The sequence below is a fragment of the Myiozetetes cayanensis genome, unplaced genomic scaffold (genome assembly GCF_022539395.1).
Source record: "Myiozetetes cayanensis isolate MyiCay16 unplaced genomic scaffold, myiCay2020 scf9, whole genome shotgun sequence".
Lineage (NCBI taxonomy): Eukaryota > Metazoa > Chordata > Aves > Passeriformes > Tyrannidae > Myiozetetes > Myiozetetes cayanensis.
Window position 1 is genome coordinate 22,381,512 of NW_026088185.1, and position 15,650 is coordinate 22,397,161.

The 15,650-nt window shown below is 61.0% G+C and overlaps 1 protein-coding gene across 1 annotated transcript; it reads left to right on the forward strand.

Annotated features, from left to right (window-relative positions):
* Positions 1-219: 219 nt before the first annotated feature.
* On the forward strand, positions 220-15,451 carry OBSL1 (obscurin like cytoskeletal adaptor 1). Its single transcript, XM_050340165.1, is given in 26 exon segments — positions 220-1,258; positions 2,028-2,297; positions 2,514-2,774; positions 3,113-3,418; positions 3,543-3,824; positions 3,914-4,189; positions 4,326-4,598; positions 7,173-7,445; positions 8,138-8,410; positions 8,692-8,967; positions 9,189-9,464; positions 9,554-9,829; positions 10,094-10,375; positions 11,107-11,382; positions 11,519-11,794; positions 11,877-12,143; positions 12,295-12,564; positions 12,647-12,913; positions 13,177-13,224; positions 13,227-13,442; positions 13,777-13,889; positions 14,053-14,206; positions 14,305-14,466; positions 14,616-14,720; positions 14,849-15,115; positions 15,349-15,451. Coding segments are annotated over 26 exon segments (6,792 nt in total). The 3' UTR covers positions 15,357-15,451.
* The last annotated feature ends 199 nt before the right edge of the window (positions 15,452-15,650 follow it).

A 15,650-nucleotide genomic window follows, 5' to 3' on the forward strand; every position in this document is an offset into this window, starting at 1 on the left:
GCGGCTGAACTGCTCAGAGAGAAGGTGATGCTCCTGCAGCATGGGGTCCGTGCTGGGAGTTTTGCTCTGGGTGTGGGTCCCTCCTGGTGGGGCTCCCCACTGGTCAGTCCTTTTGATAAAGCCTGAGCCCCCACCCTGGTCTGTCTGTATATCTCCGCAGGCTGATGGTCCCCACTGCTGCTCCAGCCAGCTGCCTGCTGTGACCACAGGGAGGTGGTGATGGAGGGGTTTGGGGGAGCCCCTAGGTTCCTGGCCTATCCACGTGCTTTCACTGTCCAAAGTGGCACTGATGTGGTCCTGAGCTGCCAGATTAGAGGTGATCCCCAGCCAAGCATTCTCTGGGAAAAGGATAAGAAACCCATCGAACCCTCAAGCCGTTTCCATATGGAGAGCAAGGGGGACCTGTACAGCCTGCTGGTGTCTGGTGCCAGACCCCAGGACAGTGGGCTCTACATCTGCAAGGCCAAGAACAGCGTTGGTGAGACTTATGCTGCCACTGCACTCAGTGTGGAGGCGGCAGAGCCCCGAGAGGAAGAGGGATGCTTGGGTAGTGAGGCACCTGCTTTCCTCATTGCCCCCTCGTCCATGAGGGTGTGCCGCGGGGAGGATGTGATGTTCACCTGCAGAGTGTCTGGGCAGCCCTGCCCAGTGCTGGAGTGGGAGAAGGATGGGCACAAGCTCTCAGACCTCTTTGAGAGCAGTCACTTCACAGTGGGGCAGAAGCCTGAGGACTGGCACTTCCTGAAGCTGTTTGGTGCCCAGCCCCCGGACGGGGGTGTGTATGTCTGCCGGGCACGCAGTGGCTCCCGGGAGGCCCTGGCTGCTGCTGTGCTCCTGGTCGAACCCCAGGCACCGCTGGATGGGCTTCCCAATGGATCTCCTGCTAATGGTCCCGAGCCATTGGTGGAGCGGCAGCGGCGGCGGCGGCACACAGTGGGACGGCGCATGGGACCAGAGATCTGGGTGCCCAATGGCATAGTGCCGGCCAGGGTGCCGGCGGCTAAGGCGTTTGCCGTGAGCGTGGGGAAGCATGCCAAGTTCCGCTGCTACGTTACTGGCAAGCCCAAGCCAGAGATTGTCTGGCAGAAGGATGGTGAGCCCCTCGCCCCTGGCCGCAGGCATCTCATCTATGAGGACCGGGAGGGCTACTTCATCCTCAAGGTGCTGTACTGCAAGCTGCAGGACCAGGGGCTGTACATGTGCACTGCTTCCAACACTGCTGGACAGACCCTCAGTGCAGTGCAGCTCCAGGTGAAAGGTAGGAGCCTGTCCAAGCAGTGCCAGGGGTGGCTGGGCTCTGGGTGGGTCCAGGGAGTTTTGTCTGGCAGGAGTGTGTCTGTGTAGGAGTGGGAGCCCAGCATCTCTAGGATCCCTCCTGCCCTTTGCAGCCAGGGTCACCTCAGGCTCCTCAGGATAGAGCTGTGGGCTGGAAGCAGCAGATGCTGGGCTCCTCTGTGAGCTGTGCCCCCCTCCGTGTCCCTCTCTTGCAAACAGAGAGGTGGCCTCTCGGGATGGCTGTGGGTGTCCAGCCATGAACAGGGAAGGGGGACAGTGCCTTGGTGACAAATTCCCCTGGAAATGCTGAGTGATTTTGGCAGGCAGCCCTGCAGGGCAAGGCTCCAACCGTCTTCACTGACAGTAGCCCCGTCCCCCCCGAGCCACCCTGCCAGCTGGAGAGAACCCATAGCTGGAGTGATCCTATCCCTGGTGCAGTCCCTGCCTGTGCACCCTACTACTCCCTTCTGCTAAAATACCAACCACAGTGTGTTGTCTTCCATGCTCCTGCATCCCCCAAAACTCCCTGCTGAGATACTGGGGGCATCCCTGGGTCTCCTCAGGCTGTATTATGGTCTCCCTGCTCTGAGGGATGTGTTTCTCAAGGCAGTGTCCATCTTATGCAGGCCAAAGGAGAGGACAGAGGAGGGCCAAGGGCTCAGTGCTCTTTGTGAGCTGGGAACAAGTGAGCAAAGGGCCGTGGTGAGTGCTGCACCCTGCACGCCCTCAGCTCCTGTCTCTTCTGGTGGCAGAGCACCGGCTGCGGTTCCAGGTGCAACTGGCAGATGTGGAGGTGGCAGAACGAGAGGATGCTGTGTTGGAGTGCCAGGTACCACTGGAGACCATCCCCACCACCTGGTACCTGGAGGACAGGGAGCTGCAGCCCAGCCACAAGTACGTGATGGAAGAGCAAGGGGTGGTGCGGCGCCTGACCATCCGCGATGCCCGCACTGATGACGACGGCATCTACCTCTGCCAGATGAAGGACAAGGGGCGTAGCATTGCCGAGGTCTCTGTCCGAGGTGGGGGTCAGGTCTCTGGTGGCATGGCTTTGTTTTTCTCATCCCCCTCCTTGCCAGGGTCCCCACTGCCCCTGCATTTTCCTTCCCTTCATTTGGCTGTGGTGCCTACTGCTGCCCCTCCTCCTCCCCCTGCCCTCCTCCTCCTCTTTCCCACCTCAAAGAGCCCACTCTTTTGCCCAGCAGCCCTCCCCAGCATACATATATCTCTTTCCATAGGGGTGATTGTGAAACGGCTGCCACGGAAGCTGGATGTGATGGAGGGGGAGAATGCAGTTTTCTGCGTGGAGACACAGGATGAGGCCGAGAGGACCTGCTGGAGCCGGGACGGGCTACAGCTGCGGGAGTCACCCCGCACTGTGCTGAAGAGCTTCGGCAGGACACACCTCCTGGTGCTGGTGCACGTCACCCGCCAGGACGCGGGCATCATCTCCTTCACTGTCAGGGAGTCGCAGACATCCTCCCAGCTCCGGGTCAAGTGTAAGCTGCAGGCTTGAAGGGGTCCCATGTCCTCTCTCCTGCCCATTCATGGGGGTGATAGAGAGTGGGAGGTGGAATGGGCACCCAGTATGCTGGGGATGTGATGCTGCGATATTTTTTTGGGAAAGGAGCATTTAGCAGGGTTCCAGAACCCCAGCCTCACTGACGCTCACAAACCCCTGTAACTAGCACCATGCTACACAGGAGCAAGACCATCCCCTCCATCAGAGAGAGGATCCCCAAAGAAATAGACCGTGTAGCCCCACTCAACCCTTCTGCCACCCCACCCAGAGTCTCGTTGCCATCCCCAAGCAGACAACACGGGCTGTGACTTGCAGGTGTGAAACACGATCCTCCGAGCGCGCCGGTGGCAGCTGAGATGAGCGTGGTAGAGAGCAACACGGCTCTGCTGACCTGGTGTCCTGCACCCGATGCCCACCTCCACCCTGCCAGCCGCTACCTGCTGGAGCGGCGTGAGGCAGTAGGGGGTGAGTGGGTGCAATGCCTGGCCACCGACCTGCCTGGCTGTGTGCGGGTGCTGGGTGACAGCGTGCCCCGCGAGGCCGACTACTGCTTCCGTATCTGCGCCACCAACAAGCATGGCAGGAGCAGCCCCGTGGAATTCCCCGGCTCCGTGCACCTTGGTGAGTATGCCGAGCCAGTGACTTCCACCCGAGAGCTGGGTCTCCCCAGGGGCGAGCTGGGATGTTGTGCTGGATGTTGTGTTGGTAGTCAGTGCCACTGGGGCTCAGTCTGGCTGTGCTCCAGTCCCGGCAGCTCGCCTGGAGAGGGGTCTGCAGGATGTGCGGGTGTGGGACGGCGAGGACGCACAGTTCTCCCTGGAGCTGTCAGCTGCAGTGCACGGCTCCTGGTTCCTCAATGGTGCCAGGCTGGGCGAGGAGGAGGAAGATGCAGAAGGTCGCTGCAGGATGCAGCACCGCGGGACGGAGCACTCGCTGCTGATTCGGGGAGCACGGCTGGCTGACAGTGGGGCCCAGGTCACCTTTGTGTCTGGTGGAGTGCGGGACTCAGCCACGCTGCATGTGCAAGGTAAGCAGGACGCTTGTCTGGGGTCCTGCCGGGACCCTAACAGCATAGGCTCTCATGGATGCTTCTCACCTCTTTGCGATGTCTCTCAGCCCCGCGGGTCCGTATTGCCCCAGTGCCCGAGGCCGAGCGGCTCCGGGAGGTGCCGACAGGACTGCCTGTGCTGCTGGAATGTCAGGTGTCCGCCCCGGATGCCCCTGTCCGCTGGCTGAAGGACGGTGAGGCCGTGCCTCTGGATGACGTTATCGTAGTGCAGGCAGAGGGCCGCGTGCGGAGGCTGCTCCTCCGCTCGGCGAGTCCCGCGGACACTGGTGTGTACACCTGTGATGCTGGGGATGATGCTGTGAGCTTTGTGGTGACCGTGACCGGTGAGCTGGGGACTGCATGTGGGAGCCTGGATCCCACCTCCTGAGAGTGCTCCTACTCTTCTTCTCACCCCCATGATGGGGCTGAAAGCTGCAGCCAGTTGGGTACCCATGCTTAGCCCCACATTATCCTTGGCAGATGTGCCAGTGAGGATCATCAGCTCCAATGAGGAGGCCACTCACACCTACGTGGCAGGGCAGCGTGTGGAGCTGTGGTGCCAGCTGTCCCGCCTGGCAGCCCCAGTGCACTGGTACAAGGACGGAGAGGAGGTGGAGATGGATGAGAGCCTGGTACTGGAACAGGAGGGGCTGCGGTGCCGGCTGGTGCTGCCCTGCGCCCGGCCACAGGACACAGGGGAGTTCGTCTGTGATGCCGGTGGGGACTCTGCCTTCTACACCATCACTGTAGAAGGTGGGTGTGATGCAGGAGGGCTGGCAGGGTCTCAGTGGCCCTTCTTTGGTGGTGCAGGGTGCCACAGCATGTGCATGCTGCTGTCAGTATTGCTATCACTTGCTGCTATGGGACGCTTGTCAGACATGCTCTTGCCGAGTCCTCACCAGCAGTTTGATTGGTTGGTTGATTGGTTGGTTGGTTGGAGTCTTTGTGGCACATTTGGTGCATAAAACCACCCAGACTGACTGCCAGAGGGAACAGCTTGCTCTGCTTGTCCAAAACACTAGAGCACCCGAGGTCACCCAGCACCTGCATACCAGGGTGTTTGCCAGACCTCTGTCATGGCCAGTAACCAAACCCTCCTCCAAAGTCCTAAAAATAGTGGGCCGGGCACCTGGTGTGGGGTGACTCACGGTTGGACATCACTCTGATGGACAGAATTAATTGCTGACCTGAAAATTAGTGGTTGCCTGGAGACCAATGATTGGGGGTGTTTGCCAGGTGGGAGCAGGGGACAGCATCCCGCAGCGGCTGCCTCGACTGTGGAGTGGCTGCTGGAGCGGCTGCTGGCGTCTCTGGCTGGCAGAAGATAATGAAAGCTGAAAGCAAGTGAAAGGCTTCCCCTTGCTGGCCCTGAAACCCACATCCCACAACCACAGGAAGGTGACTGGGGGCAGAGCTAAAGCTCAGTTAAAAGGCTCTGTTACCACAGTGGTAAAGCCTCACTGTGGTTTTAACATGGGACAAAGGGCAAAAGTTGGTGGCAGAGGATGTAAGTGAAGATGGGATGAGTGACAGGAGTTGCTTGAAGAGTCAATGAAGTAGTGACTGCTGGATGAGTGAGGAAAGGAGGTTCTTTAGTGAGATAAAGGCAAAATCACTAGTGGAAAGGACAGGCAGTGTGGTCTTTGGGCAGAGGCAAGAGTTATTGTCTGCCCTGCGGATGTGTGGGGCATGGAGATCGATGCTTCCCTCGGGTAGGAGGGGGAACACCATCTGCTGAGGCTCAGCCTTTTGGCTGAGCGGCTTTGCATAACTTCAACAGAAGGGTCTTAGGGAAGCTGGCTTGGTTCGATCTGGATTTGGACATTGATGTCACCAGCAGGGCTGGGGGTGGGTGACAGGAGGCTCAGGCTGACACCTCTCTGGCACAAGTGCCAGGCTGGCTGCTGCAGTCAAGCACTGCTGTGGCATGCTTGGGTTTCCCCGAGGCATCCCAGCTATCCCCCATGGGGCTGCTGTGGCATGGAGCATGTCTGCCTCAAGCCCGGCCACCCCTGCGCACCTCTGGGTTTTCCGGCAGCTGCTGAGTGCTGGAGCTCCCTCAGAGCTGGTGAGAAGCTGAGGCCAGAGCAGTGTTGCCTGCTGCTAAGGGCTGGCACACTGCCCCCTCCTTGCTTTGGTGCTGCTCAACATCTCCAGTTGCACTTCAACGATGTGATTGCTTTTAGCAGGCCCAGGGAGAGCGGCAGCCACCAGCCGTTTGATCAGACAGCCAGGCGGATGCAGGCTCAGCGTGTGGCAGGTTAATCGCTGCAAACTGGCGCCGCACCGTTCTCGTGCGCTGCAGGGCTGTGCTGTGCTGCTGGGCCTGGGCATCATAGCTGGGAACCATCTGGGAAGTTTCTAGGCTGGATGCCCAGTATGGGCAGCTGTGGGCTCTGAGAAGGGCATGTTGCTGCTTGTGTGCTCCAGTGCTGGCTATACCTCATGCCTACCTGGAGCCATGGGCTGGAAGAACACCCACGGCAGAGTCCAGGCCAGCTGCAGCTGGCTGCAGTGCATCTGGCCGGACAGGCGGTGCTGGCTGTGCGTAGCATCCTGACCTTCTACCAGGAGGGCTGGTCACCTAAAATTTGTACTGGGAGCCCCCCTGTCTTTAGATCTCTGACTCAAGTCAGGGGGGAGATGTGAGCAGTGGCACTCATTTCATGTGTAACCCATTAATGGTGGTGTTCAGTGACCACTGCAATCTGGAATTGGGTCCTGGGTCCTGGTGAGACAGAGGAATGGGGCTGCTGGCCATAAGTAAGCCATATGCCTGCACTGCAGAGTCAGAAAATGCCAAAGCTGAGGCAAGACAGGAACACCAGCTGGCCCCTGGTGGCCTCTGAAATGGAGAGACAGGCAGAGAAGTGGGCACCCCTGGTAGAGCAGCCACAGGGGCTGGTGCTGACACCACAGAGAGTAATTAGCAGTGCTGGCATTTGCTAATGAGGTGCTTTGCTGGCATTTGCTAATGAGGTGCTTACTTACCCACAACCTCCATCCACATCCCTCAGCTCTGTCACAGGGCAAAGTAGGGCAGGTACCATGGGTACCATAGGTGCGAGGGCATAGCAGCAACTTACAGCCAGCTTGAAGCCAGGTACTCCTCCTGGGTGTGATAGGCGAGGAGAAGAGGGAGACCCGGGTAGATCTATGTGCCTGCTACATAGAAGCTTGTGCTATGTAGGCTGTGGATGAGGTGGTGCCTTCCAGCTTTAAAGCCAACAAGCTGGTGAAACCATCACTCCACACAGGGCTGTGACTGCCACCATCACTGGCTCTGGTCTTAACGTCCTGACTGAATCCCGTGTCTCTCCCTGGCAGAGGCCCCGGTGAGGATTGTCAGTTCCAATGAGGGAGCCCCCCATGCCTACGTGGCAGGGCAGCGTGTGGAGCTGTGGTGCCAGCTGTCCCGCCTGGCAGCCCCGGTGCACTGGTACAAGGACGGAGAGGAGGTGGAGATGGACGAGAGCCTGGTACTGGAGCAGGAGGGGCTGCGGTGCCAGCTGGTGCTGCCCTGCGCCCGACCACAGGACACAGGGGAGTTCGTCTGTGATGCTGGTGGGGACTCTGTCTTCTACACTGTCACCGTGGCAGGTGGGTGCTACACACACCTGCATCCCTCTTTCCCTTCTCCCTCTGCCCCAGCTCCATGCTCACACTGTGGCTGCAGCACCTCAGCTGCCCCTCGCCTCCTTGTGAGCAGCTCCTTGCCCATGTCCCTGCGATACACGCAGGGGCAGGCCAGCTTCTCTGTCTCCTCCTAGAGCCCGGTGCCACACTGCCCCTCTACACCCCAAGGCACAACCAGCTGCCTGCTCGTGGTTTATTCTACCTCATACATCAGCCCTGGTGTTCCCTCAGCTTGCAGTTACCAGCACTGCAGGGCTGGGAAATCCAAGTGACACGGGGTCTTGGTCCTCTCAGCCCCGCAGGTCCACATCACCCCAGTGCCTGAGGCACAGCAGCTCCGGGAGGTGCTGGCAGGGCTGCCGTTGGTGCTGGAGTGCGAAGTGTCCCCCCTAGATGTCCCTGTCCACTGGATGAAGGACGGCAAGGCTGTGGTCCCAACACAGGTCCTGGCCATCTGCTCAGAGGGATGCTCGCAGAGGCTGCACATCACTGCAGCCACACCATCTGACTCGGGGGTGTACACCTGCCATGCTGGGGACGATGCTGCCAGCTTCAGGGTGACCGTGAGCGGTGGGTGAGCTGCCCCAGGGGATGCCTGTCTTCACATGGGCATCACTCAGCACCATGGCTGAGCCTCGCTATGTGTCCCCCAACAGAGGTACCAGTGAGGATTGTCAGTTCCAACAAGGAGGCCCCCCACTCCTACGTGGCCGGGCAGCGTGTGGAGCTGTGGTGCCAGCTGTCCCGTCCAGTGGCCCCAGTGCACTGGTACAAGGATGGGGAGGAAGTGGAGGTGGATGAGAGCCTGGTGCTGGAGCAGGAGGGGCTGCAGTGCCGGCTGGTGCTGCCCTGTGCCCAGCCACAGGACACGGGGGAGTTCATCTGCGACGCTGGAGATGCATCTGTCTCCTACTCCGTCTTGGTGGCAGGTTGGTGGCACAGCAGGGACATCCTGGGAAGGGCAGAACTGCCCCAGCTTTGTGCTGTGGTGTCCCCAGCCCTGCTCCCTACCCTCAGCATTATGCGGCTGTATCTGTGTGCCTACTGCCCCAGCCCTCAAACAGCTCCCGCCTCTTTGCACTGGGGTGAGACACAGTAGCATCTGTGCAGCCTCGGGGGAACAGGGGCACAGGTGACAGTAAGCTGGGACAGGAGAGCCAGGAGCAGTGCAGTAAGCAGGTCTCACACCCTTCCTCCACACCCCTGGCAGAGCCACCAGTGAGGATCCTGCACCCTCCACAGCGCTCACAGGAGCTGCTGGTTCAGGCACCGGGGCGTGTGGAGCTGCGGTGCGAGCTCTCTGTGCCAGATGCTCCTGTGCGCTGGTTCAAGGATGGGCTGGAGGTGGATGAGACTGACAACCTTCAGCTGCTGGTGGAGGGGGCCTGGCGCTGTCTCTTGATCCCCAAGAGCAGCACGGAGGACACAGGCGAGTACATCTGTGAGAGCAAGGATGAGGCAGTCTCCTTCGACGTCAAGGTGTCAGGTCAGTGGAGAGCCGGGAGCAGGGAGGTGCTGATGTGGTTCTGGCTGCAGGGTGTGTCCCAGCCGGGGAGAGGGGACTGGCTCCTCCACGGTAATGAAGCCAATGGGTGCCTACTGATGGGGCCACCAGTGCAGTCGCTCACCTGGGGCTGGCAGCAGAGGAGCATCCAGGGCCACGATGTCCCTGCGCTGCTTTGCATCACAGACATGCCATTCCTGCAGAGCCTCCAGTGAGGATACTGCAGCCCTGCAGACCTGTTCCTGTCACAACGGTGTCCCTGGGGGAGACAGTGACACTGTGCTGTGAGCTATCCCGTGTGGATGCGCCGGTGTGCTGGGCCAAGGAGGACATCAGGCTGGAGGCTGGGGGCAGCCTGGTCCTGGAAGAGGAGGGTGCCTATCGCCGGCTGCTCATCCCGGCTGCTCAAGCTGAGCACTCTGGAAAATACACCTGTGACACTGCCAATGACACAGTGACCTTCACTGTCCAAGTGTTGGGTGAGCAAGAGGCTAGTGGAGAGCCTGGTGGGAAGTGCTGGGTGCACAGACCCCAGAGACCCCAGCTCTGTTGGTGCTGGATGCTGCAGATCCGCTGGTCATGATCCTGGAGAGGGATGTCCTGTTGACTCGTCGGCATTGCCGGGCCATGGAGGACCTGGTGCTGGAGGTGCACCTCTCACACGCCCACGGTGAAGTGAAGTGGTACAAGGATGGAGAGAAGCTGCAGGACACGGGGCGTGTGCGGCTGGAGGAGGATGGGGCACGCCGATCCCTTGTGATCCTGGGTACCACGGGCAGGGATGCGGGGGAGTACCTCTGTGACACCGGTGATGACAGCATCGTCTTCTTCATCACTGTAGAAGGTGAGCAAGAGCTGCCAGTGGGGATGGCCAGGGGGGCAAGGACTCAAGGACTGAGATGGGTCTGTGACTGCTGCCAGGGTAGTGTGGGGCTGGGCGGGGTGGCAGTGAGCATAGGGAGGCTGGTAGGGGGCACATGGGGAGCAGGTATGGTGGCCTCGTGGAAACTCTGGCGCTGCCCAGCTGCAGCCAGAGGAGTCTGAACAGAGTCTGGCCATTGCAACACCTGGCACAGGCTGCTCCTGTGGTGACAGCCCATCTCTTCAGTCCCAGAGCCACCAGTGACCATCGTGGGCAGCACAGGCACTGTGGTACATCGCTGCCTGGTGGCCGGGGAGGATCTGGTGATGGCTTGTGAGCTCTCTCGGCCCGACGCCATCGTGCGCTGGCTCCGGAATGGCCATGAGGTGCATCCGGGTGAACGGGTGCAGATTGAGGCCCGTGGGGTGCTGCGACAGCTCACCATCCATGGGGCACAGCCCAGCGACTCGGGGTGCTACATCTGTGACGCTGCCAGTGACCGCATGGTGACAAATGTGGAGGTGTCGGGTGAGCTAGCTCAGCACCCTGGGGACCCTCAGCGTGGTGGGATCATGCCACAGACCTGGGTGAGGGGAGGGGATGCCTGTGTGATCCCCCTGATTGCAGAGGACAGGGTGGCAACCATGTTGGGGAGGGTAGGAGCCCTGTCCCCAACCCTACAGGCGTCGTTGGTCAGAAAGGGACACGTCAGGGTTGTGGTGAGACATGTCCCTGCTGCCTCCCCCAGCCAGGGGCTGTTTAAATTTAGCCTTGGCTGGCTCCCAGGCGCCGCTCCTCCTGCTTTGGCTGCCAAAGGCTGAACTAAGCCCAGGCCCTTATCAGCTGGAGATGGCGGGCTGGACAGGGTGGGAGAGGGCATGGTGCAGGCAGGAGCCCTGGCTCTCCAGCAAGGTGTTCAGGATGGAGGGGGGTGGCACACCGAAATTGATGGTCCCAACCCAGCAGTTGAGCTACCTGCGCAGGGAGTGATGCAGAAGTGACAGGCTGTGCTGATATCCTTACCTGTGTTCCATTCCCTGCATGGACTCCGAGCTGCCAGACCCCTCCAGCCTGCATGCCTGTCCCTCTGGGACCCCTGTCTGGTCCCACCATGACCCCCAGCCAGCCCCACAGTCCTCCCAGTCCTCCTCCACGGTGACTCATTGAGGGATCGCCTCTGCTTGCAGTGGTCCTGTCCCTGCACTGCCCCACACTATGGGGACATTCCTGAGCCCTGCCTTGTCCCCTGTGCTCCTCAGCTCGGCCCGTGTGTATTGTCAACAAGGAGGAGGTGCAGAGTCCGCTGGAGGTGCAGGAGGGGGACAGTGTGACATTGGTGGCTCGGCTGTCCCCGGAGACAGCGACAGTGCAGTGGCAGAAGGATGGACAGAGGCTGTGCTCAGGTGGGCGGCTGCTGGTGTGCAGCGAGGGTCCCACGCGCAGCCTCACCATCAAGCAAGCGGAGTTGGGTGATGGTGGCATCTTTCTCTGTGATGCCGGTGATGATGAGGTGCATTTCACACTGCGTGTGAAAGGTGAGCCTGGAGGTGTCCCTCACCCATGCCAGGGGCAGGAGCAGTCCACTGCCCCATGCCAGCATGGTTTGTACCCCCATTCCTTGTTGGTGCCACTGCCAGGGGCACGGCTGAACCCAATGCTCTCATGGCACAGAGGCGCCCATGTTGTTCGTGAACAAACGGGAGGAGCAGGAGAAGCTGCTGGTGCTGGAGGGTGGCAGTGCTGTGCTTTCTGCCATCACCTCCACAGAGCGATGTGATGTCACCTGGCTGGGCCCGCAGCAAGCAGTGGTGAGTGGTGAGCGCTGCGAGCTGCGTCAGGAGGGCCGCGTGCACAGCCTCATCCTCCACAGCGTGGCCACGGAGGACGCCGGCATCTACACCTGCCTCTCACCCCATGACCAGATGCAGTTCGACGTGAGCGTCAGAGGTGGGCAGCTGGGGGACAGTGGGGTTCCCGGGGAGCCCCTGCTGTGGCAGTAGGTGCTGACATGGGGGGTTTGACTGTGCAGAGCTGCGGGTGAAGTTCCTGCGTGGGCTGTCAGATGTGCGAGCACGGCAGGGTGAGCGGGTGGTGCTGTGGTGTGAGCTTTGCAAGCCACGGGGCGATGTGGTGTGGCGGAAGGATGGGCGGGTGCTGGCGCCTGGCCCCCGCTGGCAGATGATGGCAGAGGGACGGGAACGCTCGCTGGTGCTGAGCCACGTGGAGCCTGGGGATGCCGGAGAATACTGCTGCGAGTCCAACGACGACCAAACACTGGCAACGCTGACAGTGCAGGGTGAGCCCCAGGCTTGACCACCACCCCGGGGACCCCTATGCCATGGGGGTGGCAGGGAAGCTGGGAACAGTGATGTCAGGGCTGCAGGGATGCTCAGCAGCTCTGCAGGACAGGGAGTCCCCGGTGCTGAGCCCTGACACCCTGGCTGTAGTCCCCAGGGTTGTGGAGATCATCATGGAGCTGCAGAGCCTGACAGTGCTGGAGGGGGAGGACGCCACCTTCAAGTGCCTGGTGTCCCCTGAGGATGTGGCTGTGACATGGCAGCTGAATGGCCAGCCTGTGGTCCCCAGCGAGCGGCTGCTGGTGACAAGGAGTGGGCTGTGTCACAGCCTCACCCTCTGGCAGTGCCAGCCAGGGGATGCAGGCACTGTGACAGCCAACGCTGAGGGGCTGGTGAGCACGGCCCGGCTGAGTGTACAAGGTGAGGGGGAAGGAGACAGCTGGGGCTCAGCCTGAGGCACAGCCCTGGGGCAAGCTGCTGACCCAGTGTATGGACCGTGCAGAGGCACAGGTGCTGTTCGTGCGGAAGCTGCAGGACATGGTGGCAGAGGAGCAGGGGGATGTGTGCCTGGAGGTGGAGGTGAGCCACGAGGCCGCTGAGGTGCAGTGGCTGAAGCAGGGCATCCTCCTCCAGCCAAGCAGCAAGTACGTGCTGCAGGAGTCGGGGTGCCTGCGCACCCTCACCATCCACTGCCTTGGCCCTGCTGACCGCGGCACCTACCGCTGCGAGAGCCTGCATGACCGCACGCAGGCCAAGCTCTGTGTGGAGCGTGAGTACCATGCTGGGAATAGGGATGGAAGGTGACATGGATGGGGATGGGAATGGGGAGGGCACCCAACTGCTGCGATGGGAGAGTGTTGGGCCGAGCTGGTACTTGGCTGGAAGGTGGTCGAGCAGAGAGGTAGGTGAGTGTGTGGGCGGGGGTGGGAGCCTGGTATAAAGGGCTGGACTTAAGAGTATTGCTCCAGCAAGCACAGACTGGGGAGCCAGGGGCTGGGCAGACACCTACTCATGGATGTGGGTCTCTCGCAGCCCGGAAAGTGTCGATCCAGACACCACTAGCAGATGTGGAGACTTTTGAGAGGAGACAGCCACCTTCCATCTGGAGCTGTCTCACCCTGGTGTGCCTGGGGTCTGGACGCGGGATGGCATCCGGGTGAAGCCCAGTGGCACATGCCGGATCAGTGCCACGGGCTGCGGGCACAGCCTGACACTGGAAAGGCTGGCGCTGGAGGACTCAGGCACCATCACCTTCACTGCTGACACCCTGCGCTGCAGTGCCCAGCTCCGTGTGCGGGGTACGGTCCCTGGGGTAGGCTGTGGGTGCATGGCACTGGTACTGTCTGTCCTGCAGCTGTTCAGTACCGGGGGAGATTCCAGGACTGAGCTGAGCCGCCCTGGGCACATGCTGTCAAGTGTCCCACTGTCCTCAGGGAGGAGATGTGAGCTGGGCAGTGGGTCCAGCCAGGGTCTGGGTTCAGAGGTGGCTGCATCACCACTGATGAGTGCTTGTCTATGGTGGTGCCTTGAGAAGTGCCACTCACCCCATGCTGAAATGACCTAGGCACAGATACCCTTCTCTGCATGTCTTTGTCCTACCAAACCTTCTTGCCCTGTGTCCTGCCTCCTCAGAGCCTCCAGTCACTATGATGAGGGTTCCGCGAGACCTGGGGGTCCCAGAGACAGGAGTCGCCACCTTCGAGTGTGAGTTGTCTCGCCCCAATGCAGAGGTGAAATGGTTCAAGGTGAGGGTTTGCCCCAACCCCCTCCAGAAGTGCCAGGCCATGTCCTCCTCCCTGCTTTGTCCTCTGGTTGTTGCCCTCCCTGACAGGGCTGCAGGCAGGGTGGATGGGGACAAAGCAGCAGGATCCTGCCTGCTTGTCCTCTTGAGCAACTGTCTCCGCGCAGGATGGACAGGAGCTGCGGCCAGGGCCCCACTGCCGCATCTACTCTGCGGGCCGGCGCCGCATCCTGCAGCTGAGCCGCTGTGAGCTGGCCGACGCAGGCAGCTACACCTGCGACGCAGGCGACTGCCAGGCCTCCGCCACGCTGCACGTCCAGGGTACAGTCACTCAGCTCCTGGGGCTGGGTGCACCCCCAAACCCTACATAGCCTCCCCCTCACTCTTGGCTGCCCTGGCACCCTGCCCCTTATCTGCAGAGCGCCAGGTCCATATTGTGCAGGAGCTGCAGGAGGTCCAGGTGCGGGAAGGTGACAACGCCATCTTCACCTGCGAGGCATCACACGGGGATGTGAAGGGCGAGTGGTTCCGGGATGGGGAGAAAATCAAGGTTTCCAGCACAGTGAAGATACGGCAAGAAGGTGGGGTTGCAAGTAGTCCCACACCTGGTTTGGGGCTGGGAGGGGGTGAATTCAAGCAAGGGGAGTTGGTGTGGACAAAAGGGGATCTCTGCCCCCTCCTGCTATGGGTGCCAACTGCTGTCCCCTTGAGCCAGCCTCTCCCTCCCCAGGGACCCGGCATTTCCTGTTGTTCTGCAGTGCGCGGCCTGAAGACCAGGGACTCATCTGCTTTGCAGCTGGGACAGCCACCTCTGAGGCCAGTCTGCATGTGGAAGGTACCAGTGCGGGCTGCAGGGCCAGGCTGGGCTCCAGCACCAGGGCTGGGGTGCACCAGGTCAGCTTGTGGTGTCCCCCCGGGAGCCCACTCACCCTGCAATGCTGACACCCTGCCCCTTCCCGCCAGCGCTGCCCATCCGGATTGTGAAGCCGCTGCGGGACAAGACAGTGCTGGCGAGGCACAAGGCAACTTTGGAGTGCACAGTGTCCCATGCACGGGGCCGGGTGCGTTGGCTCCGCGGGGACACCGAGATCTTTGCGGGTGACAAGTATGAGATCTGCAATCTGGACTGCTACCGCACACTCATCATCCACCGTGTGGGGCCGGAGGATGAGGATTCGTACACCTGCGATGCCTTCGATGACCGCTCCACTGCCCGGCTCCTGGTAGAGGGTGAGTGGGCACCTAGGGGGGCACCACTGGGAGCTGACAGTGCTGATGTGCCTTGCAGTGCAGGGACACCAAAGGCCCTGTCCCCATGTCCCACTGCTTGCAAGAGTCTGAGTGCTGGGGGGAACAGGCTGAATATGGGGCCAGGGGTCCGTGCCTCCTTGTCTGGGATACACCTTTTGGGTGCCCCACTAGCTCTAGCAATGCTCCAGCTCTGACTCCCGTTGTTCCCACAGGGAGCTAGAAGCCAGGATGCGGCACTCAGGGCCTGCGCACAGACAGACTGATGCTACTGCTGGGAGATGGGATCACGCTTCCTCCAGCACATACAGACACACGGACACCATCCCGTGCCTGCTCCAGCCTCAGGGCTTTGCATTAAACAGCCTTTTTTTCTGACATGGTTTCTTCCATGCCAGCGAATCAGGGTCCCGTTAAGAGAAGGGGTGGTGGCACCACTCAGCGTCCCTGGGAGCCTGTCCCTTGGGGCCGCCCCTCACCCCTTCCCCCGGCGCAGCCCTTGGCCTCACACGCCAGA